This window comes from Arachis hypogaea, chromosome 20, assembly GCF_003086295.3.
Source record: "Arachis hypogaea cultivar Tifrunner chromosome 20, arahy.Tifrunner.gnm2.J5K5, whole genome shotgun sequence".
Lineage (NCBI taxonomy): Eukaryota > Viridiplantae > Streptophyta > Magnoliopsida > Fabales > Fabaceae > Arachis > Arachis hypogaea.
The window spans coordinates 113,843,893-113,870,931 of record NC_092055.1 but is presented as its reverse complement, the minus strand read 5'-3'; the positions used below and the strand labels follow the sequence as shown (position 1 = coordinate 113,870,931).

At 36.0% G+C, this 27,039-nt stretch overlaps 6 protein-coding genes across 10 annotated transcripts; 4 read left to right on the top strand and 2 right to left on the bottom strand.

The window, feature by feature from the left end:
* Positions 1-859: 859 nt before the first annotated feature.
* LOC112782886 (uncharacterized) lies at positions 860-3,735 on the top strand. Of its 3 annotated transcripts, none has more exons than XM_025825540.3 (4): positions 860-2,085; positions 2,489-2,594; positions 3,161-3,309; positions 3,398-3,735. In XM_025825540.3, the coding sequence occupies exons 1-4, from the start codon at positions 1,945-1,947 to the stop codon at positions 3,491-3,493; spliced, it is 492 nt and encodes a 163-aa protein (XP_025681325.1). In that variant the 5' UTR covers positions 860-1,944; the 3' UTR covers positions 3,494-3,735. The 3 variants fall into 3 exon arrangements, with proteins under 3 accessions (XP_025681325.1, XP_025681326.1, XP_025681324.1); XM_025825541.3 differs by having other exon boundaries at positions 909-2,085; positions 3,436-3,735; XM_025825539.3 differs by having other exon boundaries at positions 1,730-2,085; positions 3,395-3,735.
* Positions 3,736-4,053: 318 nt separating this feature from the next.
* Positions 4,054-7,875, top strand: LOC112782884 (uncharacterized). Its single transcript, XM_025825535.3, has 6 exons — positions 4,054-4,573; positions 4,661-4,875; positions 5,061-6,668; positions 6,765-6,897; positions 6,995-7,347; positions 7,437-7,875. The coding sequence occupies exons 1-6, from the start codon at positions 4,303-4,305 to the stop codon at positions 7,659-7,661; spliced, it is 2,805 nt and encodes a 934-aa protein (XP_025681320.1). The 5' UTR covers positions 4,054-4,302; the 3' UTR covers positions 7,662-7,875.
* Positions 7,876-8,225: 350 nt separating this feature from the next.
* LOC112782885 (uncharacterized) lies at positions 8,226-11,510 on the bottom strand. Its single transcript, XM_025825537.3, has 6 exons — positions 10,168-11,510; positions 9,825-9,995; positions 9,473-9,707; positions 9,108-9,330; positions 8,803-8,947; positions 8,226-8,622 (listed from the first exon to the last, which is right to left on the bottom strand). The coding sequence occupies exons 1-5, from the start codon at positions 10,534-10,536 to the stop codon at positions 8,839-8,841; spliced, it is 1,107 nt and encodes a 368-aa protein (XP_025681322.1). The 5' UTR covers positions 10,537-11,510; the 3' UTR covers positions 8,226-8,622; positions 8,803-8,838.
* A 418-nt stretch (positions 11,511-11,928) lies between these two features.
* On the top strand, positions 11,929-14,170 carry LOC112784421 (mediator of RNA polymerase II transcription subunit 21). Its single transcript, XM_025827618.3, has 4 exons — positions 11,929-13,083; positions 13,188-13,265; positions 13,417-13,468; positions 13,870-14,170. The coding sequence occupies exons 1-4, from the start codon at positions 12,877-12,879 to the stop codon at positions 13,944-13,946; spliced, it is 414 nt and encodes a 137-aa protein (XP_025683403.1). The 5' UTR covers positions 11,929-12,876; the 3' UTR covers positions 13,947-14,170.
* Positions 14,171-15,998: 1,828 nt separating this feature from the next.
* On the bottom strand, positions 15,999-21,496 carry LOC112784420 (uncharacterized). 3 transcript variants are annotated; one of them, XM_025827616.3, is made up of 7 exons: positions 20,894-21,496; positions 18,990-19,108; positions 18,558-18,899; positions 18,281-18,327; positions 17,837-17,899; positions 17,578-17,710; positions 15,999-16,419 (listed from the first exon to the last, which is right to left on the bottom strand). In XM_025827616.3, exons 2-7 carry the CDS (start codon positions 19,066-19,068, stop codon positions 16,403-16,405), a joined length of 681 nt encoding a protein of 226 aa, XP_025683401.1. In that variant the 5' UTR covers positions 19,069-19,108; positions 20,894-21,496; the 3' UTR covers positions 15,999-16,402. The 3 variants fall into 3 exon arrangements, with proteins under 3 accessions (XP_025683401.1, XP_025683402.1, XP_072086364.1); XM_025827617.3 differs by having other exon boundaries at positions 18,990-19,098; XM_072230263.1 differs by having other exon boundaries at positions 18,990-19,931; positions 20,894-21,495.
* Positions 21,497-23,443: 1,947 nt separating this feature from the next.
* LOC112784068 (uncharacterized) lies at positions 23,444-24,275 on the top strand. The gene has a single exon (XM_025827179.3). The coding sequence runs from the start codon at positions 23,590-23,592 to the stop codon at positions 24,097-24,099; it is 510 nt and encodes a 169-aa protein (XP_025682964.1). The 5' UTR covers positions 23,444-23,589; the 3' UTR covers positions 24,100-24,275.
* The last annotated feature ends 2,764 nt before the right edge of the window (positions 24,276-27,039 follow it).

Genomic DNA, 27,039 nt, shown 5'->3' with positions numbered 1-27,039 from the left:
ACAAAAATGATGCACTTAAAAATTATTCATTATCCTTAAATTAATATAAGAAAAATCATGTACCAAAAATGTCTATTAACCGTTCAATAAAGAAATCAGCAACCAAAACAAAAGGTCATGACAAAAAAAAATGGAAAACATAAGGTAAGCCATCCAAAAAACGAACGACTAAGCCACCAAGCCACGCCACCAACAAGAGAAGCTTGTGTCAAGAGGCAGCAGGATGTAATTTCCATAAATCATACCTCGTGAAACGCAAAATTTGATACACACCTCACAATGCTTTCCATTATAAACACATGTTACATAGAAAATCACAACCCTTTGTTTAATTAATTATTAAATTCAATGGACACTTTACATGGAACATGAGAGTTCCAAAAAAGTGCTCTGGACCATTTGAAAACTTTCCTAAAATATGATCTTCTACCCTTAAATAGTTTCCCTTTCGGTGTTTGCTATGGTACGATGATAAATTCATATGTACCGATACGTTTAAAATATAGACAAATAACAATAAGATATGTGGAATTTATTTTCCACGTCAGTATTTAATTTTTTCTTTTTTAAATATATAGTATATCACCACTTTTACTAAAACACCCTTTTAATTAAATAAAAATAAAAAAATGTATTTATTTAATTTTATAAAAAAACTTAAATATCCTTCCTTTATTTGATTAGACAAAAATACTCTTTTAAATTAATCAAATTTTAAATTTCAATTAATCCTAATTTTATAATTTCAAATAATTGAAACAATAAAACAAAAACATATTAAAAAAACAAAAAATTAAAATTATTATTCATCTGTGTTAAACATATTAAAAAAACAAAAAACTAAAATTATTCTTCGTCTGGTTTCAGAAACCTTCTCATTCAAGTCTTTGAAGGTTTCAATTTTCTTCATCTTCTTCTCTCCTCTTCCTATCCTCTCTCTCTGTCTTTGCATATATATTCAGACGGTGAAGAATCAGGGGCTACAGCGGTGGCGTTGGAAGGTACAGGCCACATGTGCCGGCTGTGTTTCCACTCCTCAGGACCGGACCCATGCATAATATTTCTCCATCTTCATTGATCCCACAATTCTCTCTGGAAAGAAACATCAATTCGAGGTCGAGTTTTCCCACAACAGCAAAAATTGAAAACCCTAGATTCGAACAATCGGCATGGACTGCTAAAGAGAGACCAACGACAAAATCGAAAAACCTTAGATCAAACCCCTCATATCTCTTCAGAGGCGTGAATTAGAAGGTTTTTGAACCCAAACGAAGAACAATTTTAATTTTTTGTTTTTTTAATATGTTTAACACAGATGAAGAATAATTTTGATTTTTATTTTTTTAATATGTTTTTGTTTTATTATTTTAATTATTTGAAACTATAAAATTAGAATTAATTGAATTTTAAAATTTGATTAATTTAAAAGGATATTTTTGTCTAATCAAATAAAGGAAGAATGTTTAAGTCTTTTTATAAAATTAAATAAATAAATGTTTTTTATTTTTATTTAATTAAAAAGGTGTTTTAGTAAAAGTGGTGATATACTATATATTTAAAAAAAAAAATTAAATGCTGACATGAAAAATAAATTCCACACGTCTTATTATTATTTGTCCATATTTTAAACGTATCGGTACGTATAAATTTATCATCGTACCGTAGCAAACACCTTCTCTTTTATATTTATTCACACTTTATTATTGGGGTCCATGACAAAGCATGCCTTCTTTTAGTCTTGTTTCGGTTACCAAAATTTATATTGGGCCCAGCCCATTTACGGGCCCACAATGAGAAGCTGGAGAAGGTTGGGGGATTTGGCGAAGATTCACGAGAAGAGTCTAGCTTCAGTTGCGGTTGTTGCTGTCGTTGATTCTAATTGTTATAGTTCCAAATTGTAATGCAGATTCAACGATTTCACAGATAGCTTTGAAGTTAGTTAGAATGGAGGAGGTGAAATCTGCAGTGGAGGAGCACATGGATCTCATGGCGGATCTCGTCCAGAAGCTGTCTTCCGAGTTTCGTGCCGGCCTCCTCCCCGCCTACGATAACTTCATCGGCTTCTTCCACGCCATTGATTGGAAGGTAAGTTAATTCACAATTGAATTCTAAATCTGTGTGGATTTGCGTGTTGATTAATTAATAATGTGTGTTAAGAATGTGGGAAGTTGTAAGAGGAAGAGAGAAAAGAGATGTTTTCAGAAAACACAGTAAGAAAGAAAGATGAAAAAATGAATGAAGTGAAATTGGCAATCTGAAACTGATTCTGTTAGTTGCCTCGCTATTTATATTGGCTATGACTAACAAGTTCATTACAAGAATAGCTTAACTAATCAATCCGATAATCATCTAACAATATGTTATTAATTGCTAACCATACTCTAGCTAAAATCACATAAGGGTCATGTAATAATGTGAAATATGGATTTGTTAATTCTGTTATTATTTCTATCCAGTTAGTTAAGACGGTTGGTTGGTTGTGTTTCAGGAACCATGGTTGATTGGTTTGGGTGGGTTCCACATAGTGTTGCTTCTTGTGACTATCATCACCAGGAGGAAAACTAACTTCCAGATGTGTTTGTTCCTTCTCACATGTATGAATATGATCTGTTACTTTTCATGTAGTTAGCTATAGCTTCTTTCCTCTTCATAATATGCAATTTTTATGTGAAGTTTTCAGATTCCTGTTTTCATTTTGATTTTGATTTTTGAATTCATGTGTGCAAATCCTTTTTCTCTCTTGTCGTATTTGATTTGATCATTGTGAACATTTCTAAACTTGTCACATAAGGAAGAGGGCCTACGGAACTAGATATATTTGTTTAGGATGATCTTAACTAGTAACCACTGGTGAGAGATGCTGATATGAAATATCGTTTTGATTTTTTGATTTACAAAATGAATGTAGCTAGAATGCAGCAATGTGTTTAGGACATGGGAGTATGACAATTTTGTAACAAGTTGTTAAGTAGGTGAATCATTGGAAGTCACTAAATCTTGAAGATATCAATGAATTTCTCCGGGATTTGTAATACCATTTAAACATCTTTATTATATTCATTGACACATCTCTTTGTGCAGTTGAATGGCAGTCTTGAAGATATTCCTGAATTTCTCGTCTTTATGTATCTTTTCTTACCGAGAGAATGTTCTAATGCAGTGGCCAGTGTATATCTCGCTGAGAGGCTTAACACTGTTCTGAGGATGAACTCGAAAAGCTTCTCTAGTCAAAACTATTTTGATCCAAATGGACTATTTATCTCAGTTCTTTGGTCGGGACCCCTTCTTGTCATTGCTATGATAATTCTGGTTAGTATTTTCCATCATGTAACTCATTTAAATGATGGTCCTCTTTTCTTATTCAATACATTAACTTGAAGTATCTTGTCTCTAGCAGATCAACACACTCTTCTCCTTGTGTTACTTGATTGTTAGGTGGAAAAGAGCTGAACTAAGACATCGTGCAAGCATTGCTCGTAATAAGGAGGAATAGTTGTTCATACTATCTTTTTTTTCCTTCCGGATTAAACTCTAAGGAATTTCGTCTCAGTGAGGAGATCAGATTACATGGTCGTAGAGATGGATTTTTTGTTGTTGTTTTTCTTATCATTGTAATATACCTTTTCATGTATACTTACTACACTATTCAAAGGGGAAGTGGGGGTATAATTTTACCCCTTTTAGCTCGTGTTCATCATAACCATGGATAATCAAGGACGAGAACTATTTCCTTTATTTATTTATTTATTTATTTTTGTTTCCTTGTTGAGAGCCGTTCACTTATTTTTCTTCAATACTGGTGCCGTGTAAACTTCGTCTGGAATTTGACTATTGGTTGGCTCTTAAAATTTTTGGGATATCAAAAGAGTAGGACAAATGCTGTATGTAAATTTGTAATGGTGTGTTGGTGTATAAGAACATTTTGACGGTCATACGAAGCATGCTTGAGAATTTTTCTTTTAGTTTTTTGAGTGAAAATTCGTTCATGTTTAAATTGTACAGTCAAGCAACTCGCGATTCAGTGAAGAAGATCTACCAGCTCAATCCTTTTATGTGCATAATTGCATTTGGTTATGCTCGAAAGAATAATGAAATTGTTATTGAAATATAGGAACAATTTTAAAATCCGCAATCTCCCATAGCCTAATAATTGCAGTCTATATCATCATTGTGTAACGCGTGCATTTGGCCAATAGCCGTTTGAAGCTTCAACGGTCGAGTAATTTAAAAAATCAAATTCAAAAACCCTCTATTCCCCCATTCTTGTCTACTCCCATTTCCCTTTCCGTCAAAGAAGAAGGAATGGCTTCCAAATCAAAAGCTGAAGAAGATGAGGAGGTAAAGATCCCAGTTTTCACAGTGCTGAAGAACAACACGATCCTGAAGAACATCTTCATTGTCAACAAGCCCCCGTCACCGTCAGCCTCAAGAAGCTCTCACGAAGATGTTCTGATGGTTGGTCGCCACCCTGATTGCGATCTCATGCTCACTCACCCCAGCATCAGCCGATTCCACCTCCAAATCCGCTCCAAACCCTCCTCTCAATCTCTCTTCGTTCAAGATTTATCTTCCGGTACTCCTTAATCTCGTCTTTTTGTTTTTCTTTTTATCCGTTGGAAGAAGCTTGATGGCAGGTCTCTCTTTTCCGTTTTATTTGCAGTTCACGGGACATGGGTTTCTGGGAAGAAGGTGGAAGCTGGAGCTAGCGTGGAGATGAAGGCAGGTGACACGCTCAAGATCGGGGTTTCCAGCAGGGTTTATCGTCTACATTGGATTCCCATTAACCGTGCCTATGATATGGAAAACCTATTTCTGTCCCAGCTTGAGGCGGTTCCAGAGGAAGAACAACAAGAAGAGGAAGAGGAGGGAAAACAGGTAGAATTATTTGTGATATTCTGCTTGCTGTATGCTTATTTCTTTATGGTTTTGTTAGCAATTTTTATTATATCATGTGTCACACTCTTGTTTTGAGCCTTGTAAACATTGCTTTGTGTTATGGAATAAGGCTTGCTTTGTCTTTTTTATCCTTGTTGGAAGTTTATGTTGCTGCATTTTTGTAGATGTTGAAGAATTGTATTCCTGTTGAAGAGGATGAAATTCAGTCAGTGGATTCAATTCTCAAGTGTATCTCCTCTTTATTCCTTGATGAGAATTTCGGAGTTACCAAAGAAAATGACATTCTAGCCGCATCCCCTGTGTTGGAAGAAATGAAGAGTCAATGCAGAGATGAAATGATTGGATTTCCAAGCTCTGCTGTTGAAAATAAACTCTCTGACTCTATAATCGAGGTTCATTCACCACCTGATATGAAAGCTGTGAAAGTTGTTGGCCAGGGAACTGAGATGCAGGGATTCTACACTCCACCTGGCAAAATTCCTTCTCAATTGTCGTCCTGTGAAAACCAGTGGTCCTGCTTGCTTTTTAATACTGATCCTGCATCTTTCGGGGAAGAATGTGTAGCCGAGGGTATAGTACATACAGAATCTGAGTATGAGTGTACAGCCAAAGATACTGGAAAGGTTACTGACATTTTATCTGCTGGAGGAGGAGTGTGCAGTTACGACGACACATGCAGGTCAGTTGAGGAAGTAATTCCTTATACGAATTGTAAACACATCGAAGTTGAAGAAGTTGGTGTGGATTCACTACCTGATGGAGAGAAACAAGATCCATGTGGTGAAGAGTTCTCACTGGATGAGATACTTGAAGATATTGGAAACAAATACACTGCTGGTATCTGCTCCTCGTCACTTCAGCTAGGGTCGGAGAATTTGTCAATGGCTTCAGAAACTGTTCTGAGTATTAGGAATAACAAGACCCTCCAATATAATATGGAAACCTTTGGAAGTTGCAAAGAAGCAATGGCTAAAAAATCAACAAATAGTAATATTTGGTCAAGAAGGGGTAAAGCTGCCAATGCTCCCCAAATTCAAACCAGCAAGAGTGCATCAAGGAGCAAGGCTAGTGCTGATGAGGAAGAAGACAATGATGATGAAGTCTTCACTCCAGATAAGGAAAACTTCAGTCCAAATACCCTTCAATTGCTATGCTCCAAAAAGATGGGCATGCTTGAAGAAGTTAAGCCTTCCAAGTCTCAAAGGTCGCAGAAGGATCTTTTCTCTGTTTTGGATGGGGTGAAAGAAGAATTATTTGCTCCAGATCAGGAAAATCTCAGCCCAAATACTCTTAGACTGCATCATCTGGCAAAGAAGAGTATTCTCGAAGAAACTAAATGTTCCAAAGCTCAATGTTCACAAAATTCAGAGAGCCTGTTTAGTGCCAACATCTATCCAGATGAAAATATAATTCCCTCTTCACACACAGAGAATGAAGCTCCAAAAGTAGCCCCAGAGCACAAATCACGAAGAAAGCCTTTTGGCAGTCTTGAGTTGGCACAGTGCTCAAAAAGTTCAAATAGAAAGATAATGGCCGCTTCAAAGAAAGAGAACGCAACTCCAAAACTAGCCCAAGAACCGAAGTCGCGAAGAAAACCCTTTGGCAATCATATTGAGCTGGCAACAGATACTATGACACTGGATAACAGAGTGGCAAGGGTGCCCTTCCAACTTCTAATAGATGCAGGAGGGACCACCTGTCCTGTTTCTGCTGCAAAAGGCATTGATGTTGGTAAGGATGGACGAATTTTTGACATGCACATCAACCATTCGGTAAGTAGACATAAGGAGAATAATCCATTTATGCTTATTATGATTGATTAAAAAAATATATTTTAGTGAATGCTTACACATCTGTTGCATTAACAGGATATTTGCTTGGACCAAAAGAGGAGCTGGGATATGGTTGTGGACACTGCAACTCTTATGAACAAGGAATCAAGGAATGCTCTACAGCTTTTACAAGGTCTCAAGGGAACTCAATTAATCGTCCCAAGATCGGGTAATATATTTTTGTCAAGATTTTTGCCTCACTAACTGCTTCAAATTTTGCTGTTTTTCAATCCTCATAAATATGGTTGTCGTTCTGTAATATTCAGTCATAAGGGAGCTGGACAGTAAGAAGAGACAGTACTCCGTTTTTAAAAGAAACTCAGGCGCTTCCTTGGCACTAGAATGGATTGAGGACTGTATGTTGAAGACAAGATGGTGGATTCATGTCCAAAGCTCAATGGAAGAAGAAAGGTTGATTGCTCCTACCCCACCTGCTTCTCCTCAAACTCAGTTTAATGAAGAGAGTTGGACTTTTCCTGCTGCGATTATGGAAATTGCTTCACCGACGGCAGAAGATCAAATCCTTGACTTTGCTCTTGCATATAAAAGAAGGCAAAATGATGGACAACTTGTCCTGCTTAGTGAGGATGTCACTTTGAAGATCAAAAGCATGGCAGAGGTATAGTATACACTTTTCATATTTGCAATCATGGTTGTCTTCATTTTCCAAACTCTCTTGGATGAAATTCTCTATGATTGTTACTGCAGGGGTTGCTCTGTGAATCAGCGCAGGAATTTCGCGCGAGCCTGGTGAATCCATTCTCAGAGAGGTTCCTATGGACCAACAGCTCTCCTCGAGGGCAGACTTGGTCTTGTCAGGATGATCATGTTTTGAGGGAGAAGTACTGTCGTCTGCCGGTGAGGAAGTCATCAAAGGGTGCTGCAAGTGGATTGAAGCTCATTCTGCTTCACAATTCTCAGTATGGGAAATGATCCGCCCAACTTTAGAGTTCAGTCCAGCCTGCTGAACAGTTTTGTTTAGTCCTTATTTTCCTTGTTGTATGGACACAATTTCTCTAGCAGTCTATTACCTTATAGAACCAATTGATGTACAAATTTTTATCCATCTTGCAATGATTCAAATCCTGCCACAGGGTTAATTCGAGAATAAAATTTAGTGTCATATATATTGACTCTGTCTACCAAATGAGAGGACATAATAATTTTCTTAGATCGTGATTTTACAAAGATACAATAATGATTTTTAATTATATATTACGAATATTATAGTAATTATGTAGTTTTGGTAATGAAATTCAAATGAGTCGATTCAGGTCGAATGTCTTGTGATTTTATTTCACTTTTGTAAACACCAATCTTTGTTATTTGTTTTTAAGGTACATATCACAGATCTATTGTTATTGTTATTAATCACAAATCAATTCATGGTAGAGACATTTCTTTATCCTCCAAATTTCTCATTAGAAAAATTGATCTTCCAAGCACAGGGTAAGTGAAGTGTTTGAACACATTGGTGTCATTGCTTCGAAAAGGATCTTGCTGCTAATGAAATTCTTTATGTTTTATAACAAATAAAAGGATCTTCGCGAAAATCTTTGTCAACAAAATGCAAATACAAAGGTAATTAAAGCAATTTCACAAGTAAATTGAGAAACATGTAATACCCACTGAAAATTGAAATGTCTCGACTCTTCAATGAATCATGTTTATTGTTTAGTGTTGCCTAAATAATAGCCTCAAATTCTTCCCTATTACTTGAATATTGTTCATTGATATGGTGACAAGGATCAATCTTGTGCGAGACAATGTGACTCAATCTTTCTCTACTCAGGTTTAGCTGGTCCTTTGCTAGCTTAACACAGCTTTGATCTCATTTGCATAGATTGGAGTCCCTCTAACTATGCAACATAAAATTTTTGGCATGCCAATTCTTCTGCGAAACATAGGTGTCACATTCAATTATTAGTAAAACCTTATATGTCTCAGTAATTTTGTTATGTTATATATATCTACTAGTGCAAAAGTGAATAATATTAATACTACCATAAACCAATTCTTTGGCCCAGAGTAAGGAAAAATATGAATCTGAAGGTAGATATTCTGAAGCACATACCTATAAGGATTCAACCGTTGAGTCAGTCATTGTGAGTCACTCTTTACTTCCTTCCAAATATTTCAAAAAGGTGGATAGTGCAATTTTATCATTGTTTGTGTTTCTGTCAACTAACCACTCTTCCAAAAGTTGAACATTTACATCTCTGTTACAAAACGTGATCTTTGGTTGTCAAAAAGGAAGAAAGTGAGGATGTTTGAAGATAGGAGGAGAGGATGCATTTGCAAGAATTATCCTTATCATTCAAACCAAGAAAGCAACAATCCAACGTGAACAAAAGATTTAGAAGGAAACAGCAGTGGCACCTTTTCAAGGCAAGAACTTGATAGTTTCGGCGTAAGTAATCGGCATACTTTGTAAGGGCATCTTGTGCATATGGTTTGCCCACAGTCCTTATTGCAGCTGCACCTAATAAATTTTCCAATGATCCATGCTTCTTAATAAGTTTTACAGCAGTCTTTCGACCAAAACTAGGGACCACATGTTGGATACCAGGAACACCATCTACTTCATCACCTACAATACATCCTACAAAGCGAGAGCACACATTAATAACAATATTAGACATAATGACATTAAGATTTATCACCAGTTACAAGAACTTCACATATTGTCAATGAATATATATGTCAAACATATCAAACGATGGCTAGGTGTATGTTGTACTCACTAAGACTCAGATCAGATTGGGGGTCACAATTATACTGATCTTTGTAGTGCTTCAGGGTGTAGAAAGACCACCTTCTTAACTCCGGCAATGGCATAACTATTTGCACATCTTCAGAGATAAGCTGTTTGAAATCCTTATCAGGGGAGGCTATCACCACTCGAAATCCTTTATCGAGAACTTGTCCTGCAAGTGTAGCCACAACATCATCGGCTTCATGGCCATCGACTTTTATAATCTGCATGCTTTCATCTTGCACTAATGAATAATGTGATTGAATCAAAGTAAAGTAAATAATCAAATACTAAGGCATATATAGACACAAAGCATATTGTTCATGAGAATAAAAACTCACAGGCACATTGCATTTTCGAAGAACATCGCTGATAACTTGATAGGACTTGCCAACATAGCCTTTTGAAAGTCTCTGTGAAGATGATAAGTGTCTCATGAACTTTGTTCTCTGTGCTTTATAAGAAGGTAGTAATTGTCTACGATGCTCACTACCTCTTTCTCCGTCAACAACCTGCTTAATCATGAGATAAATCTCAAAGGGTTATCACAATTGGATTAACGAAATTTGTCAAGTAGTTTTAACCTTATATACAAATATTGAAACAAACCATAATCAATTCAATTCATGGGGGCAACAGCAGAACCAAAATTTAAGGCAGAAAGAGAATGTTACAGAGTCTTACAGCAATGACAGGGTCAGTAAGGCTGACTTGGGAGAGGAAAAGAGAGAGCCATCGAAGAAAAGAGTGCAAGCTAGGTTTGCTTCCTTCGTAACAGAGTGGATTAACATCTAAAAAGAACACTCTTTTCTTCTTCTCCTTGTTGTGCCCACCAACTGTTTGATTCAATGAGTCTGAAGAATTAAGCTTCGTTTTCTTGGTAGTAAGTCCTGTGGCAGGCTTTTGAATTTTACATGATACTACTGACAATGAAACTGTGGGATTGAAGTTGCAGCTGCACCAAAAACAAGGTTGAGCAAGGTAAGACCCTGCCCCCAACCTTGTTTCCAGTGTTCTCATGTTCGGGACAGACAACATAGTAGTAGTAACCATTTCTTTTCACCCTCTCCCCAGTCCCCAATGTTTCTACAGTTAGATGTATAGTTGAAAAAGCCAAAAAACCAAGGTTCTGAAAACCGGTTCGAACCGTCCGGTCGAACCGTGAACCGACGAGGTTTCGGTTAAAAACTATAACCGCCAAATTTGAGAACCGCTGATGAACCACCGAACCGACCGGGAGCCGGTCAGTCGAACCGAACGGGGACCCGGCCGTTCTTCAAAATTTTCCCAAACGGCGTCGTTTTGTTTCATGCCTCACGACCTCACCCACTCACTCCTCCTTCCTCATTCCCTCACTTCCGTCCAGCCACCGCCCTGTTATCGCCGCCGTCGCAACTTCTGGAAGCGGCCTTCCCCACTACCGTGGTCTCCGCCACCGATTGAACTTCGAAGCCACTATCCCGCCGCGCCTCGTGCCTCCATCGCACAGCCACTGTCCCGCCGCGCCTCGTGTCTCCATCGCGCAGCCACTGTCCCGCCGCGCCAGCTCTGTTCCACCGCGCTCCAGTCCTTCAGCGGCGTCAGCTCTGTTCCATCGCGCAGCCCTACCCTCGAAGGTATTTTTTATTTTTGTAACTGTAATTGTGGTGTGGTTTTAGTTTGTTAGTTAATCAGTTAATCTGTGATTTGATTCTGATATTCTTGATTCCAACCTTTCTGCTGTTGATTTTGTTTATTGTGTATCACTGTGTCTAATTATCTATGTTGAGATCAATGGGTTGCTGCGGGTTGCTGTAAGCCTGTAATAGTGAGAACATTTGAAAATTTTTCTAAACTTTATACCATTTGGATTGTAATTCAAACAGTTTTAGAGTGCTACTTTAGGTAAAATATCTTATGGTTCTTAAATGCTTATTGCTATTGATGGTTCGGGAATGCAGGGAAGAGTAAAGAACTAGAAGCTAAAACTTTTAATAACTGTATTTATTATTAATATATTAATAATAATTAATAGATGGAAGGATGATGGGATCTCTCTACATGGCAAATCATAACTCATAATAATTTGAAGCACTAGTAAATGGTTGAAATGTCACTTTCACTAAACCCAGTTTTTTCTCTATTGATAGTTCATGTGTTTGGCAATAACCAGCACTTGAAAAGGACATTGTTGTTCAGAACAATTATCAGTTGTGAAGGTCATAATAATTTGCCAGAATATTTGAAACTAAAACCCAAAATCAATGGTTGCCACTTGCCACCCAAAACTAGAATTATTCCGTACACTTTTTTTTGTTTAAAATTAAAATATTTGCAATTATTAAAAATAAAAATGAATGATTATGCATCCTTCTTTCTTCCCTTTTTTTTTCTTTTTTTTATTTCTTTTTTTTTTATATTTGGTAGAAGTACTAAAGAATTGAACTAAAGGAATAAGGAGGTAAGGACTAAAGTAAAAGTTGAACTGAGTTTGAACATAATTCAGCATCAATATTTATTTATTGGAGATAAAATACAATTTTAGAACCCAAATAGTTGCATACTGCTTGCCTCTCAATCTATTTACAATCATGTCAGAAAACATGCACAAACATATATGAATGGTGGAGGAGTGTGATTGCAGCCATGTATCTATACACATATTTTATACTTTCATTTTTTTAATTTGATAACTAATAGCATGGTTATGGGATTGTACCTTGTAGATGAATAGTGGAAGTTGTTTGGTGGTTCTGCGCCATGTTTATAAAATATGGCAGTTTATGTTTGGTTGTTGACAAATTTAGATGTTGGCATTTTATGTTTGGTTGTTTTTTGTTATGACTTTTGAGTTTGTATTTGAATGAGATTATAACATTGTGATTTATGTAATACTTTTAATTTGAATAATATTTTAAAATTTATATTAAACTATAATTATATTTCAGTGTGTATTTATATTTTTATTTGTTATAAAACGATTTTTTAAATCAGTTGAACCAATAAATTAATAAATCAGTAGTTAAAACGGTTTGATGACCGGTTTGGTTATTAGAATCTTTTTTTAAATCCCCGCTCCTAAACGACGTCGTTTGACGTTTTTAATTAACAAAAAAAAACCCTAGTTCTGAAGCTACCCACCCCACTCCCATCTCTCTCTCTCACTCACTTACTCACTCTCAGCTCACCTAGATTCACCGCCACCGCACGCTCGCCGCCGTCGCCGTGCCTCTCGCCGCCGTCGCCGTGCCTCTCGCCGTATCCTCTGCCTCGTGTGCTTGCGTCTCATCTCCCTCCTCCGCTAGTGAGTGCTCGAGCTGTGCGTGGTTGTTGCTGCCTGCACTGCAGCGTGGGTGGTTGTCTCTGCTCGATTCTGCCAGGTCTCAACTTTTGCTCCAGGAATTTTCAGTTTTAATGGATATAATTTCTCAATTACAAGAACAAGTTAATTTGATTGCACATCTTGCTTTCAATACCATTGGGACCTTGCAAAGGGATGCTCCTCCTAATCGGCTCTCACCACATTATCCTGAACCACCTCCTCATCCTACGGAGGATGGCTCAAACTTTTCTGAACAGCCCAAGCTGATGAGTGCTGGTTTGGTGAAGGCTGCTAAACAGGTATGCATCATTTTAGCTAAAGCACAGGGTTCCTTACTTCTTGTTTTCTTTGCTGCCCTAATCTTCCTTATAATCTTGAAACGTTTTTGGTATCTTTTCTGCAGTTTGATGCATTAGTTGCGGCACTTCCAATATCCGAGGGAGGTGAAGAAGCGCAGATTAAAAGGATTGCTGACCTACAGGTGTCGACCTAACTGCTTTTCAGTCTCATCTTTTTTTTTTTTTAATTATTATTTTAGGGTTTTCGCTTTTCTTAATAATGTAAAGCCTCATCTGAAGAGGGAATCAGTTGTTACATTGGGATTCTGCTTATATTTGTACTTCACATTACAGGCTGAGAATGATGCTATAGGCCAAGAACTACAAAAGCAACTCGAAGCTGCAGGTTATCTCCAATTTCAATCTTTTCATCCGAGTTTTCTGCTTATTTTCTATTCAGATCGTACTAAAATGTAAATTAATGTTGATTACTAAGATATGATTAGGAGAGATCTCTAGCTAGTAAAGTTGTTAACTAGAGGCCTTATTGAACAGCAACATTTTGGTCATACTCATATTTAGAAAAACTGTTTAATCTTGAATAGAAGTATCTAATTAGATGTTTTGAATGGTTAGCCATGTGTGCAATTTATATAACATAAGATGCAACGATTTTGAATAATGAACTGGTTTCAAGCTACTTTAGCATTTTTTTCCCTTGTTCTTTTGTTTATTCGGTAAACTTGCATTGCTCTATAATTTGATCAAGGTTGTTAGCTAACATTCTTGCCTGCTTCTTGATTTCAGAGAAGGAATTAAATCAAGTTCAGGATTTGTTTAAACGAGCGTCAGATAACTGTTTGAATTTAAAGAAACCTGAATGAAGAAACTGGAATGATTCTATTGACGGGAGATTGGCACTTTGGTAGCCACAACTTTATCTCCAGTTTGACATGAATCATAGTCTGCAGTATAACCTTTTAGAAGCCTTTGTTAAGTTATTAGATTCTTCATGTCGACGAGGCTGTTGTAGTCACTCTATCAAATTGACATTGAATTATGCTGTGTTAGAAGTTGGTAATGTTAATATTATTATAGGGATTTGTTATGAGACGTGTTACAAAATTATACCGATCTCCCCTCTCTCTCTCCTCTCAATCGTCCTCTCCCTCTACCAGTTATTAAAACCCTTAAATAAGTTGGTAAAATAGTTACATTATCTGACTAATCAAGATTGAAAGGCAATAATTCTCTCTAACAATCAGACTTATAGAGTTGCTTACTTCTATTAATGAGACACATAAAAAGTTTTGCTTAACAAAAACTTAGTATGAAGTTGTTTCATATTTTTCTTAATTGAAAATTAAATACAAACATTTTATTAATAAATTTTACCAAACACATATTAATACTTGATTTTTTTAAGGAAAAAACAGAAAAGGAAAACTATGTGCCAATCAACATTTATTGTCACAGGAAAATATTTCTAATTGGTTATTATTTTTCTATCAAAAATCTTAAGATTAGGTCCCTTTTTGTGAAGTCTTATGTAGTTATATCAAATTAGTATATGATAGAAATATATATATATATTTAACGACCATTTTCGTTTTCCTTTGAAAAATTCAAGGCAGGCAAAAAACCCAATATGACATCGAATAATTTGGAGCTTGAGCAAAACACTAATAAAAAATAACATTGCTATTATAGTATTGTTAGGTATATAAAATCCATAATAAAGTTTAAATTCTTCTTAAAATTTTCCTATGAAATTGGAGGATCTAAAATCCAACACTATGAACTAAATGATATCAACACTTGTATGTATGATCTAATATGATTTCACTGTACAAAAATGGCATACTAAGCAAAATCTGTGCTATTAGGTATTCTATCTTTCATCTGTAAATTCTATGCTGGAAAACCGATCCAAACTGCACGAACACCCCTACCATCCGCGTCGTCTCTCCCTCCCCTCTTCTCTCTTTTCTTCCTCTTCTTCCATATCTTTTCGTTCAGTCTCTGCTCTCTCTTTGTTTCTTTTGTTTTCAACGTGTGGGATGACCGAATGGGAATTTTATTCTAATTTTAATTTTTTTATTAGTAAGAATATTTTAATAATTTTGTTTATTTCAATTTCTATATTTATCTTCAACTAAACAGGATAATGACATATAACTCATTAGACTTTATCTTTGAACGAAGAGTGTGCCAATAGTCAGACCATGGATTGAATACCAACACTTCAAGATAAAAAAACACCAACTATTTGCAACATAAGAGAAAATATTACGACGTAAACTCTGTTAAACTCTAAAGTGGTCATTAAAATTAGCCGCTTGCACCGAAAAAAATCACCGAAATTTTAATTGCGCTATAAAAATCTCCAAGATTAAAAAAATTGCACCTCGTGGTTCCTATCCCCTCTCTGTCGAATTACACATCATACCTTGAGTAACTTAACACATATCCTTACTTGTTAGATTAGACAAAACGACGTTACTTTAGTTTTGACAATAAATATTTGTTGAAATGATAATAATACAATTTTTTTAATCTTAAAGATATTTATAATGTAATTAAAATCTCAAAAACTTTTTCGGTACAAACAGACAATCTCAAAAACTACTTTGGACTTAATCCAAATGCTACATTGCAAACGTCGATAGGGTGAAAAAGGAGAAAGATTTATTGCACAATCAACTTACGTCTAACTTTTTCTTTTCTTTTTTATGGGATTGTATGCCGCTTGCTATTATTCTATTGCTTCTGCTATTACTTTCAGATTAAATACTACATGATGGTTTTCATAACAATATAAAACATCTATTAGCAAAAAGAATACACAATTCAAATTATTAAAATTTATAACACGAAGGATTAACAAATGTCAATAGCCAATGCAATGCACGGAGTCTCAGACAAATTGAGTAGGCTGGGAGAAAAATCTAAGCATAAATTTAAAATGAGGTTGACCAATACAATCAATCGTAGCTATCACTTACATACTCATTGTAAGTAGTTTGTACTACTCTTAACAGAATGAAAACCAATACTAACATACATATTTAGGAGAATAATTCTCATTACTGACTAAATAACTGAACCTCAATGTAAATATGTAATAATCTAACAATTATGCTTCCCCAAGTATAAACCAACACTGAATTTGAAACTATATGGTATAAGCAACTTTGTAGAATGGTCAATGGCATTCATCTAAAACTGTAGAACATTAAATGAAAAATGATGAACTAGGGGCCACCAAATTTACATGGCCATCCTCTAAGGAGATGAAGAGGATGGTACTGTCAGTGCGCATAACAGCTTTAGCAGGCATTTAACCTTCTTCTGACTCTGCAGATAATAATAGATATCATAACTAGAGCATTCTGGAAGATTCCAGGATTTTCATTCAGTGTGAAAGAACAAGAACAAAAACAAAATCAAGGGTTGAAAATACGCAAAGTCGACCCCAAAATTGACAATGCTCAAACTCAGCTTGATAATATTTAGCTCAACTCATGGTTTGACTGATTTATTATTGAGCTTAATCTTATTATGGAATCTTGATGCACAAGTAAAATTTCAAAGACCATTTGAACATTAACCCTTAGATATTAATTAAGCTTTTGGCTATAAGCACATACTTATTTTCAACATATTTATTCTACAAGACACATTATGCAAATAATTGAGATATTATATATTATTATTGATAATATATAATGATATAGGTGATATTATGCCAAGGTCTCAGGCATCTACATATCTATGTGAACCGATAAATGAATATACAACCCTGCTCATGGAACATAGCAAAGTTAAGTTTGACTCATTTAATAAATGAGCTCAAATTTTTAGCTCAAGCTCAGTAGCTCACGGGGTCAAGAGCTTAGCTTATAAAGTAACTAACAAATTGAGCTAAAAATAGCTCACATGCTATTAGGAACAAGGTAAACTACCGAAATTGCACCAAAAAACTCATATCACTATGAAAAATAACCAAATAAGATTTCTACGAATGACAAATAAGTCTCAGAAGATAAAAAACGTGACAAAATTAACAAAAATATCATATTTTTTTTACATAAACGATAAAGGAATTTTGTATTTAGCAAACAACTTGTACATTTTATTTTAAATTCAATCATTCACAAAAAACATCGAAATAATTCCTTGACAAATCACCAAATTTTAACTATGACAAAGTCTCATTTTTCTAATAATGCTTACAAAATATCGCATCGAAATCTAATATCTAAAGTATTTTATGAAAAAATATAACTAATATCCCGTTAGTTTTCTCACTTTTTAAATCTTTTGGAGCTTATTTGTTATCTTTCCAGGTTATTTTTATTAGCGGCATAAACTTTCGAGTACCATCTTCGTAGTTTATTTTTGGGAAAGTATGCAGATGTTAAACAAAAGGAGTTGTCGCCTTCTCTTCATGCAACAAGGAAATTAAATGAACAAGATATAGCAATAGTTTCAAATAGAACATTTGCTTCATACCATATATAGCTTCCATGTTATTTTCCTTGTAAACACCAAGAGGTGATCCATGGACAGAGAGAAGCATCTCGCCAGGTTTCGGCAGCCTAAGGGTTTTGGGTGTCATCCCAACAGACAAGCGCTGACTACTCACCTGCAAAAGGCAACAAAGCCAAATTAATCACAGCTGTTTAAAAAATAGCCTCAGCAATGAATACTAGAGTTCATAAAGTCATCCATAAAAAACAGAAGGTAAAAAATAAAGGGAGAAAATACGGACATTGGGAGTCTGAAGACCTTCTTGACTTGTGAGAGTCTGAGCTTCACATGGCTCCTCAAAAACCTATGTAACAGACATTCAATCAATTCATATTATCACAATACATTGCAATCACTAATTAGTTGTTATTTGCAAGATGTTTAAGTTAGTCATAATAGATTTAGCAGCGTATGAAAAGAAACTAGTAATAGGGGTAAGTTCTCTTCCATCTGTACATGAAACGATCCTAAATGAATAGCAACATTTCTCATTCAAATCAATTCATGGATGCTTCAGCACATGATGGAAATGAGAATGGAAGTGCTATATTAATGCTGCTCCTACACAGCTACCCCAATTTTATGTTGCATCAAGTCCAGCGTAAGTGACCCAAACAAGCCAGCTAAGGATAGGATGTTACAAAATACAATTAATCAAAGTGCACAGAGAAGATAGAGAACATACAAAGTCCTTAAAATGGAGATTTTCATCACCAAGAAATCCTGTTCTCCCTGCCAACAAAGAAGTAAACTAACAGGTATCAACTACAATCTATGCCAAAATGTATAAGAACTATAATATCTATAGTAAAATCGTTCAAAATTGAAGGAACTCAAACAATTTAAGGGGCATAGAACAATAGTATGTTTCATAACACACATTTCCATTTTTTTAATTCAATTTAAGAAACTTTAATTCAGATATGAAATGAGTTAAATCGAAAGAGAAAACTAAACACTACCAGTATTGCTAGAGTATTCAAAACCACCAAACTGAGGAACCGAAGGACATTCCGAAGGAAAAGCAATTGAAAGCCTCTGGAACAGAGAAGCGTGCAAATCTCTTCCTACACCACCACAGGTCGTGGACATTCTGCTCCCTCTCTCTTTCCACTTCACATCGAATTTCCCATTCCCTTCATCTTTCACAATTGAGAGATTCGGTAAGGTTTCTTCGAAGACCTGCAGCATTGGCTTCCGGAGCTGTTCCTCACTGAAACATGACCAAACCAAACGAAGTTCCATCAACAATCGCTCGATCTCAACATCACGAACCACCCTAATTGCACTGATTTGACGCTCCACTGCCACAAACACACAGGTAGAGTTTTAATGAAAATAAATAGTGAAAACTTTATGCTGATCAAGAAATTTGTTATTTGATTTTGCTGTACCTTCGATTTCAAGCTCCTTGAATTGAGGTTGCTGCGTTTGGGTTTTAAGTTCCTTCAATTGAGTTGATTGTTTGACCATTTTCTTCGCTCTATGCCTTGGAAATTTTGCCTTTAATATACTAAAAATAATATAGTAAGAAAAAAGGGCTACAAATCTACAAACTTGAAAAAGCCAAAAAACCAAGGTTCTGAAAACCGGTTCGAACTGTCCGGTCAAACCATGAACCGACGAGGTTTGCGGTTCAGTTAAAAACTATAACCACCAAATTTGAAAACCGCCGATGAACAGCCGAACCGGCCGGGAGCCGGTCAGTCGAACCGAACAGGGACTCGGCTGGTTTTCAAAAATTTCCCAAACGGCGCTGTTTTATTTCATACAAGGTTCTGAGAACCGGACCGGTCATCAAACCATTCTAGTTACTAGTTCACTGGTTTACTGGTCCAACCGGTGGTTCAACCGAAAAAATCATTTATGAATAGAATAATAAATAAATTATAAATAAACATCCTAAAATATAATTATAGTCTAATATAAATCTTAAAATATATTCGAAATTTAAAACACTACATAAAATATCATCAACCAAATTCACACGATCTTATCAAAATACAAACTCAAAAGTTAAATAATAAAAAAAAAAAAAACCTAAATATTAAATGCCAACATGGAGACGCCCTTAGTATATATTACATTATGGAGTACAAAAGAAATTTATAACAAATTGAAAACGAGAAAAACATTAAAAGTACTACTAAACAGATACAGTAAGCAATAATAATAATAATAATAATAGCAGAAAGAAATTGCTTAGGTTGTAAATACTAAATATACAAATCTAAAAAGCAAGCCTTATATCAAATGCATGGCTCTGGTTTCTCTCAAGTTGCCATGTATGTTAAATAAATGGTCCACACATGTGCACAGGAACTATTCAGCAGTGGCTGCAGCAAGTGTAAAAGCAGCAATTGTAAAAGCAATACCAAACCATTAGCAGATCAGCAAGAAAAATAGTGACCGAATTGAAGCTATATATCAATTAAATCCCAGAAAAGCAAAAGAAACATAGAAGTTATTAACAAAGGCAACTTCATCCGTGTTTTTGAACCTGTAAATGGACTGGAGCGAATTTGAAAGTAACAAAATCAAAATAGGAGGATTGGTAGGCAAGTTATTATTCACAGATGCATTGTTATCAGCAATTGCTTCTTGATTAATACTATCATTCATAACTGAAATTAACAAATCATACACAAAATTAAAAACAGCAGCAGTACAAATTATCATTCAGCAACAAACATTATTACATTACAAAACAGCAACAAGTAATCCCTAGTCACACTAAACCTGAAATTTCAACAGCAGCAAGTAATCCCTAATCACATTAAACCTGAAATTTCAACAAACATTACAAAACAGCAACAAGTAATCCCTAGTCACACTGAACCTGAAATTTCAACAGCAACAAGTATAGCAACAAGTAATCCCTAATCACATTGAACCTGAAATTTCAACAGCAGCAAGTAATCCCTAATCACACTAAACCTGAAATTTCAACAAACATTACAAAACAGCAACAAGTAATCCCTAATCACACTGAACCTGAAATTTCAACAGCAGCAAGTAATCCTAATCACACTAAACCTGAAATTTCAACAAACATTACAAAACAGCAACGAGTAATCCCTAAACAAAAATTTTAATAATGATTTGATTTTCATTTTTAGCAGCAGCAAGAAATTTTCAACAAAAATTTCAGGAAGTAAAGAAAGAGCAGCAGCACAAAATCAGCAAAAATTAGCAATTTCACAATTTCCCTTTAAAAATCAGCAAACAGAGGCAGGCTCTGGGGAGAGAAGACGGAGACACGAACAAGAACCGAAGAAGTGAAAGCAGTGACACTAACCTTCGACGGAGACACGGACGACGACGAGCGGCGCACGGCGAGCTGCTCCAAGCCAACAAAACAGAGCACGGAGGACGGACGGAGGACAGGGGGAAGAAGGACGCCGAGCTACAAGAGAGGGCTTGGCCACGGACGGCGCTGACAGCACGGACGGCGGCAGCACTGCGGCAGAAACGTTGTAGGGAGAACCTAGGGTTTTGATTTGGAGATTTAACTTTGCTTCAGAGTTCACTTCAGACTTCAGAGTGATTCCCGAATTGGTAGGGGATAGGGGGTGTTGGGGGAAGGGGGTGAGGCCGTAAGGGAGTAAAGGCAAGGCTAGGTTTTTTATTCCTTTCTTAAAAAAATCAAAACGGCGCCGTATAACTTCAAACGTTTTTTTTTTGTACGTCATATTACAGGCTGAGAATGATGCTATAGGCCAAGAACTACAGAAGCAACTCGAAGCTGGAGGTTATCTCCAATCTCAATCTTTTCATCCGAGTTTTCTGCTTATTTTCTATTCAGATCGTACTAAAATGTAAATTAATGTTGATTACTAAGATATGATTAGGAGAGATCTCTAGCTAGTAAAGTTGTTAACTAGAGGCCTTATTGAACAGCAACATTTTGGTCATACTCATATTTAGAAAAACTGTTTAATCTTGAATAGAAGTATCTAATAAGATGTTTTGAATGGTTAGCCATGTGTGCAATTTATATAACATAAGATTCTCCAAGTGCAACGATTTTGAATAATGAACTGGTTTCAAGCTACTTTAGCATTTTTTTTTCCTTGTTCTTTTGTTTATTCGGTAAACTTGCATTGCTCTATAATTTGATCAAGGTTGTTAACTAACATTCTTGCCTGTTTCTTGATTTCAGGAAAGGAATTAAATCAAATTCAGGATTTGTTTAAACGATAACTGTTTGAATTTGAAGAAACCTGAATGAAAAAACTGGAATGGTTCTATTGACAGGGGAGATTGGTACTTTGGTAGCCACTCTATCAAATTATTAGATTTATAATCTGATATGAATCATAATTAGATTCTTCATCTTGACGAGGCTGTTGTAGCCATTCTATCAAATTGACATTTAATTATACTGTGTTAGAAGTTGTCAATGTTAATATTATTATAGGAATTTGTTATGAGATGTGTTACAAAATTATACCGATCTCCCTTCTCTCTCTCCTCTCAATCGTCTTCTCCCTCTACCAGCTATTAAAATTCTTAAATAAGTTGGTAAAATAGTTACATTAACTGACTAATCAAGATTGAAAGACAATAATTCTCTCTAACAATCAGATTTATGGAGTTGTTTACTTCTATTAATATGAGACACATAAAAGTTTTGCTTAACAAAAACGTAGTATAGAGTTGTTCCACATTTTTCTTAATTGAAAATTAAATACAAACACTTTATTAATAAATTTTTCCAAACACACATTTATACTTGATTTTTTTAAGGAAAAAAAAAGAAAAAAAAAACTATGTGCCAATCAACATTTATTATCACAGAAAAATATTTCTAATTATTTATCATTTTTCTATCAAAAATCTTAAGATTAAGTCCTTTTCTGTGAAGTCTTATATAGTTATACTAAATTAGTATACGATAGAAATATATATATTTAACTACCATTTTCGTTTTCCTTTGAAAAATCCAAGGCAGGCAAAAAACCCAATATGACATCGAATAATTTGGAGCTTGAGCAAAACACTAATAAAAAATAACATTGCTATTATAGTATTGTTAGGTATATAAAATCCATGATAAAGTTTAGATCCTTCTTAAAATTTTCCTATGAAATTGGAGGATCTAAAATCCAACACCTTGAACTAAATGATATCAACACTTGTATGTATGATCTAATATGATTTCACTGTACAAGAAAAGTTCTCTACTTAGAAGATTTATTTCATTGCAACCTTGCAGAACAAATAATATGATGGCTTCATCTATCTAGCATTCAGAAGCATTCTTAGCACACTCTTCGTCTTTGGTCTTGCTAGCATCTGGTTTCTCACAGCTTGAGATGTTTTGCTAACATTGGAATCAAGAATGTAGTCTTTGTTCACCAAATTATGCAAAACCCACTTCACCAATTCGGTTCCCTCTGTCACCGCAGGCTTTCCACTTTCCAGTCAGCAGTTCAAGCAGGATGACCCCAAAGCTATATACATTCCCAGCCACTGTTACTGTCATTGTATATGCATACTCTGCCAACCAACCAACCAACAAACAAAGCAAGTTAAAGTACATGCATGAGTTGAATGCACTTTCAAGGTCCTGTGCACATCTAGTATTTGGTGAATTTACTCAAATTCTCTTTGAATTAGACATAAATATGGGAAAAATACATCTTTTATTCATTCTTACTTCACTTTATTTTATAGATATAGTGTATATCAATTATTGTTTTCAACAAATTTAACCAAAGGAAATGAGTGGTTGCCTTTTGTTATGCTTAGACATCTATGGCCCTGGCCTACTTATGAATGGCCATAAGCTTGCTTGAAAGACTTGTGTAACGAGAGAGTTACTAAACAAGATCATAGAGAGAGAAAGCACACTTATCATTCTTGCTTTGGTTTTTGCACCAGTTGAACTAAAACCCCTCCCTAAACAACTTCAAGGCCCACCTTCACAAACCTAACCAAAAACCACTCCTAATTTCTTTTCAATCTTTTAGAGTTCTGATTATCCAAGCCATGGATACAGATGAATTCAATTTCCCTAGAATCAGTGATACTCATGCACATGCCATTGATTCACCTCTTTTGTGGAATCTGTCACCAATAGCATCTCCTAATCCATACCAAAAAAACAAAGGAGAAGAAGATGGTGATTTCTTTGGAGCAAAACTGATATCTCAGGTTCAAAGGAAGAGCTTCTCATCAGTTGAGACCAGAATTCAACAACGAACTTTGTTGGATGATGATGATGAAGAGGAGAAAATAGACTTGTTGTGGGAGGATTTCAATGAGGAGTTGATGTGTTCTTCAACAACTGGTTCTTCTGCTACATCTTCTTCAAGAGAAGAAGTTGAATTCAGATGTGCTACTCCAGCTTCCTCAAGATTTGCCAATAATAATAATGATGCACTAGTTCCAGCAACTAAGAATATCAATAGGCCTAGCATGGTGGTGATTGTGAAGGTCTTGAAGAAGCTCTTCTCTATTAACAACTATCAAAAGAAACCAAGAAGGAGAGTAAGATAATTATCCTTTTCCTGTGGTGATTTATGTCAATCAGGTATAAAATTGATCATTTATTCATGTATAACATTAGAAAGGCTTTTATTAGTCTTTGGTGAGGGGATTAATCCTTATCACTAGAGAGCTATGCCTCTCCAAATGCAATGTAAATATAAATTATAGAGAGAATTCTTGTCACATATGTTCCTATTGGTTCTGTTCTAATCTCTTTTAGCCAAGCCAATTAGATGAAGTTTTAGGCTTTTAAAGTGGCACTATAATCTTCTTGTTTTGGTAGAGGAAGGAAAATAAGCACAATAATGTAATTTCCATTATTCATTTTTTTATTATTATTATTATGATAAATCCTTCCCCCCTATCATTCCTTTCATTATTGTATGAATATGATAGCTGGAAACAGGACACTTTACCTGCTTATTGGACCAAGGCTTGTCCATGGGCTCTACATTTTGTTTTAATCCTATTTTGTATACTATATGCATCAAATTTGAGTACTTTAACCAAGTTGGGTTGGTCTAGTGGTTAGCTCACTAGTCCGCTTAAGCAAGTGTCGGGGGTTCGAATCCCGCCTTGTGCATGCAGCAACCCATTGGCCAGCGGCAAACCCTTAAATGGAGCTCAGTACCGCGACGGATTAGTCCTTGACCTGCCGGGTTGGGGGATACCGTGGGAAACCAAATTTGAGCACTTTACCTCCAAAATTGTATCAACTAATGCCAATTTCCACCCACAGTTGAGGATTTATATGAAGTGCTTTTACATAGTTGGTTTTCACTTTAATTGGATGCATGGACAGAGAAAGGTTTTTATATTAAAAGTAGATAGTTGTATAATTAAGCAAACAATGTTCTTAATCTGTGTAGGTTTCTTATATTTGTACGGTGCATGGAAATAGAGGGAATGAGACATTGTTATAGCCTGAAAGAATGTAATTATTTTGTATTTTCTTTTTCTTACTCAATTTGCTTGTCTGCTTTTGTTGTCTTTACATGTTAACCTCTCACTATAGTTGTTTTTTTCTTTTCTTTTTTAATTATAGAAATATGATTGTAATAATATCCAAATTATACCCAATAATTTTGGTTTCGAACAAATTAGTTTCTAATAAAATTTAAAAAATAAATTAGTTAACTCTATCTATTTTTCTCTTAAACGAAGTACTGGTTCTTTTGCCACTCAATGACTCGAATTAAAAGCAACAGGGTTAGGTTTCTGTTTCAACAAACAAGGTTATGAATATCAAGGTACTCCGATCATGAGAGAACGAGAAAGAGAGCAAGAGAGAGTGGGTTGGGGAAACACAAGTTAGGTAGGTCTAGGCAGTCATGATCCAAAGTCAAGGATCCAAGGATTTGGAACCGAGAAGAGTATGTCCGTTTGGAGAAGGAATCCTTTAGTATTTTTGTGGATGGGCTACCAGAAGATATATCGAAACGTGAATTGTTTGGCTTATTTTCATGGACAGGCGGATCATTGATATATATCTATCAAGGAATATGAGAAATGGTGCGGTATACCTTTTTGCGTTCGTACGATATACCACAAAGGGAGGAGCTTTGAAAGCAATTTCAGAAATGAATCGAATGCAATTGAGAGGTCAGGAAATTTTTGTGGGAGGGACGAGGTATAGAAGGGATACTGACCAGGGGAAGAAGACGGTGGTTGTGGACACTACAATTTGGCGGACTGATGATGGAGTTGTGGAACGTCGAAAAACTAGTGCTCTGGGAGGGGAACAATTGGAAGAACGGAAAAACATGGACACTGGTAAAGATATGCATGGAAAGTGTGGGATGAAAAAGATAGACGTCTCGGTGGCACAGCCTAATTTGAGCTGGTTACAGAAGAGTGTTATCAATACCATGATGACAGACTTTGGTTTGTTGAACGCGATAGCTTGTAAGGAGTGGCCTCACGTGGTCAAGGTTTGTGAGATGGGGGCATACAATGATAGCATTTACAGTATGGAAGCGGCGCTCGTACTTAATGGGAACGGTCGGTTGAAGTTTTTCCATAGGGTGTGGAGGTAGGGAGGAGAATGACCGATGCGAAACTAGAAGGGTGTCGCTCGAGTGCTTCAGAGTACCGTTACATGCTTAGTCAGAAGCTGCGTTTCGTACAATCGATGAACAGTGGGGTAAGGTGGTGAATTGTGACGATGCAACAAAATCATGTCACTCCTTTAGTGTTGGACGAGTGCAGATTGACACATGCATGTTCGAGGTCATTATGAATGGATACACATTACTGTAAGGACGGTTGGATTCGATGTGTTCGTAAAGGAAGCGAGAACTGAAGTCGATGACTTACTGCCTTGTGTGATGAAGGATATGTTGGAAGGCACTGATGGGTTCTCTATGGGAGGAAAATGTGCTATGCGAGATCCTGAAAATCACCACGGTGGTAATAGCAGTAATATGCGGCTGTCGGAATGGGATGCAACAGCAGATTTGATGGTGACGACGGTTAGAGAGGAGGATCAACGACAAGAAAAAGTTGTAATTCAACATGAGGATTTGAATGAGTGGAGAGACAATTTTTTAAATTTGAAAATAGCAAGAACAACAGTTAGGTCAATCAATTCTGGTGTGTCGAGGGCTGATCAATCGTATTTTGCAGCAAGTAATGAAGATGCTAATTCGGATAGAACTGAATCCTAGGATTATGGTAGGACCGGGATGGTGGCTGGGGTGAAAATTAATAGCAATAGTAGGAGGGGCGGACGTGGGGCTGCTGATGCTAATTCTCTGTGGGCAACCGGAGTTTTAGTAGAAGACAGATTGGGAGTGGGTTTTGCAGCTGAGTACGATGCTTATGATGCTATTGAAGGAAGGCATTGGGGAGAAGGGTGTCATGCAGGAGTTCAGGCAAGGAATAATGGGGATGAACATTCGAAGAAAAATTGTCCAGGTTGTTGTTCAGAAAATATTGAATTGGCTAATG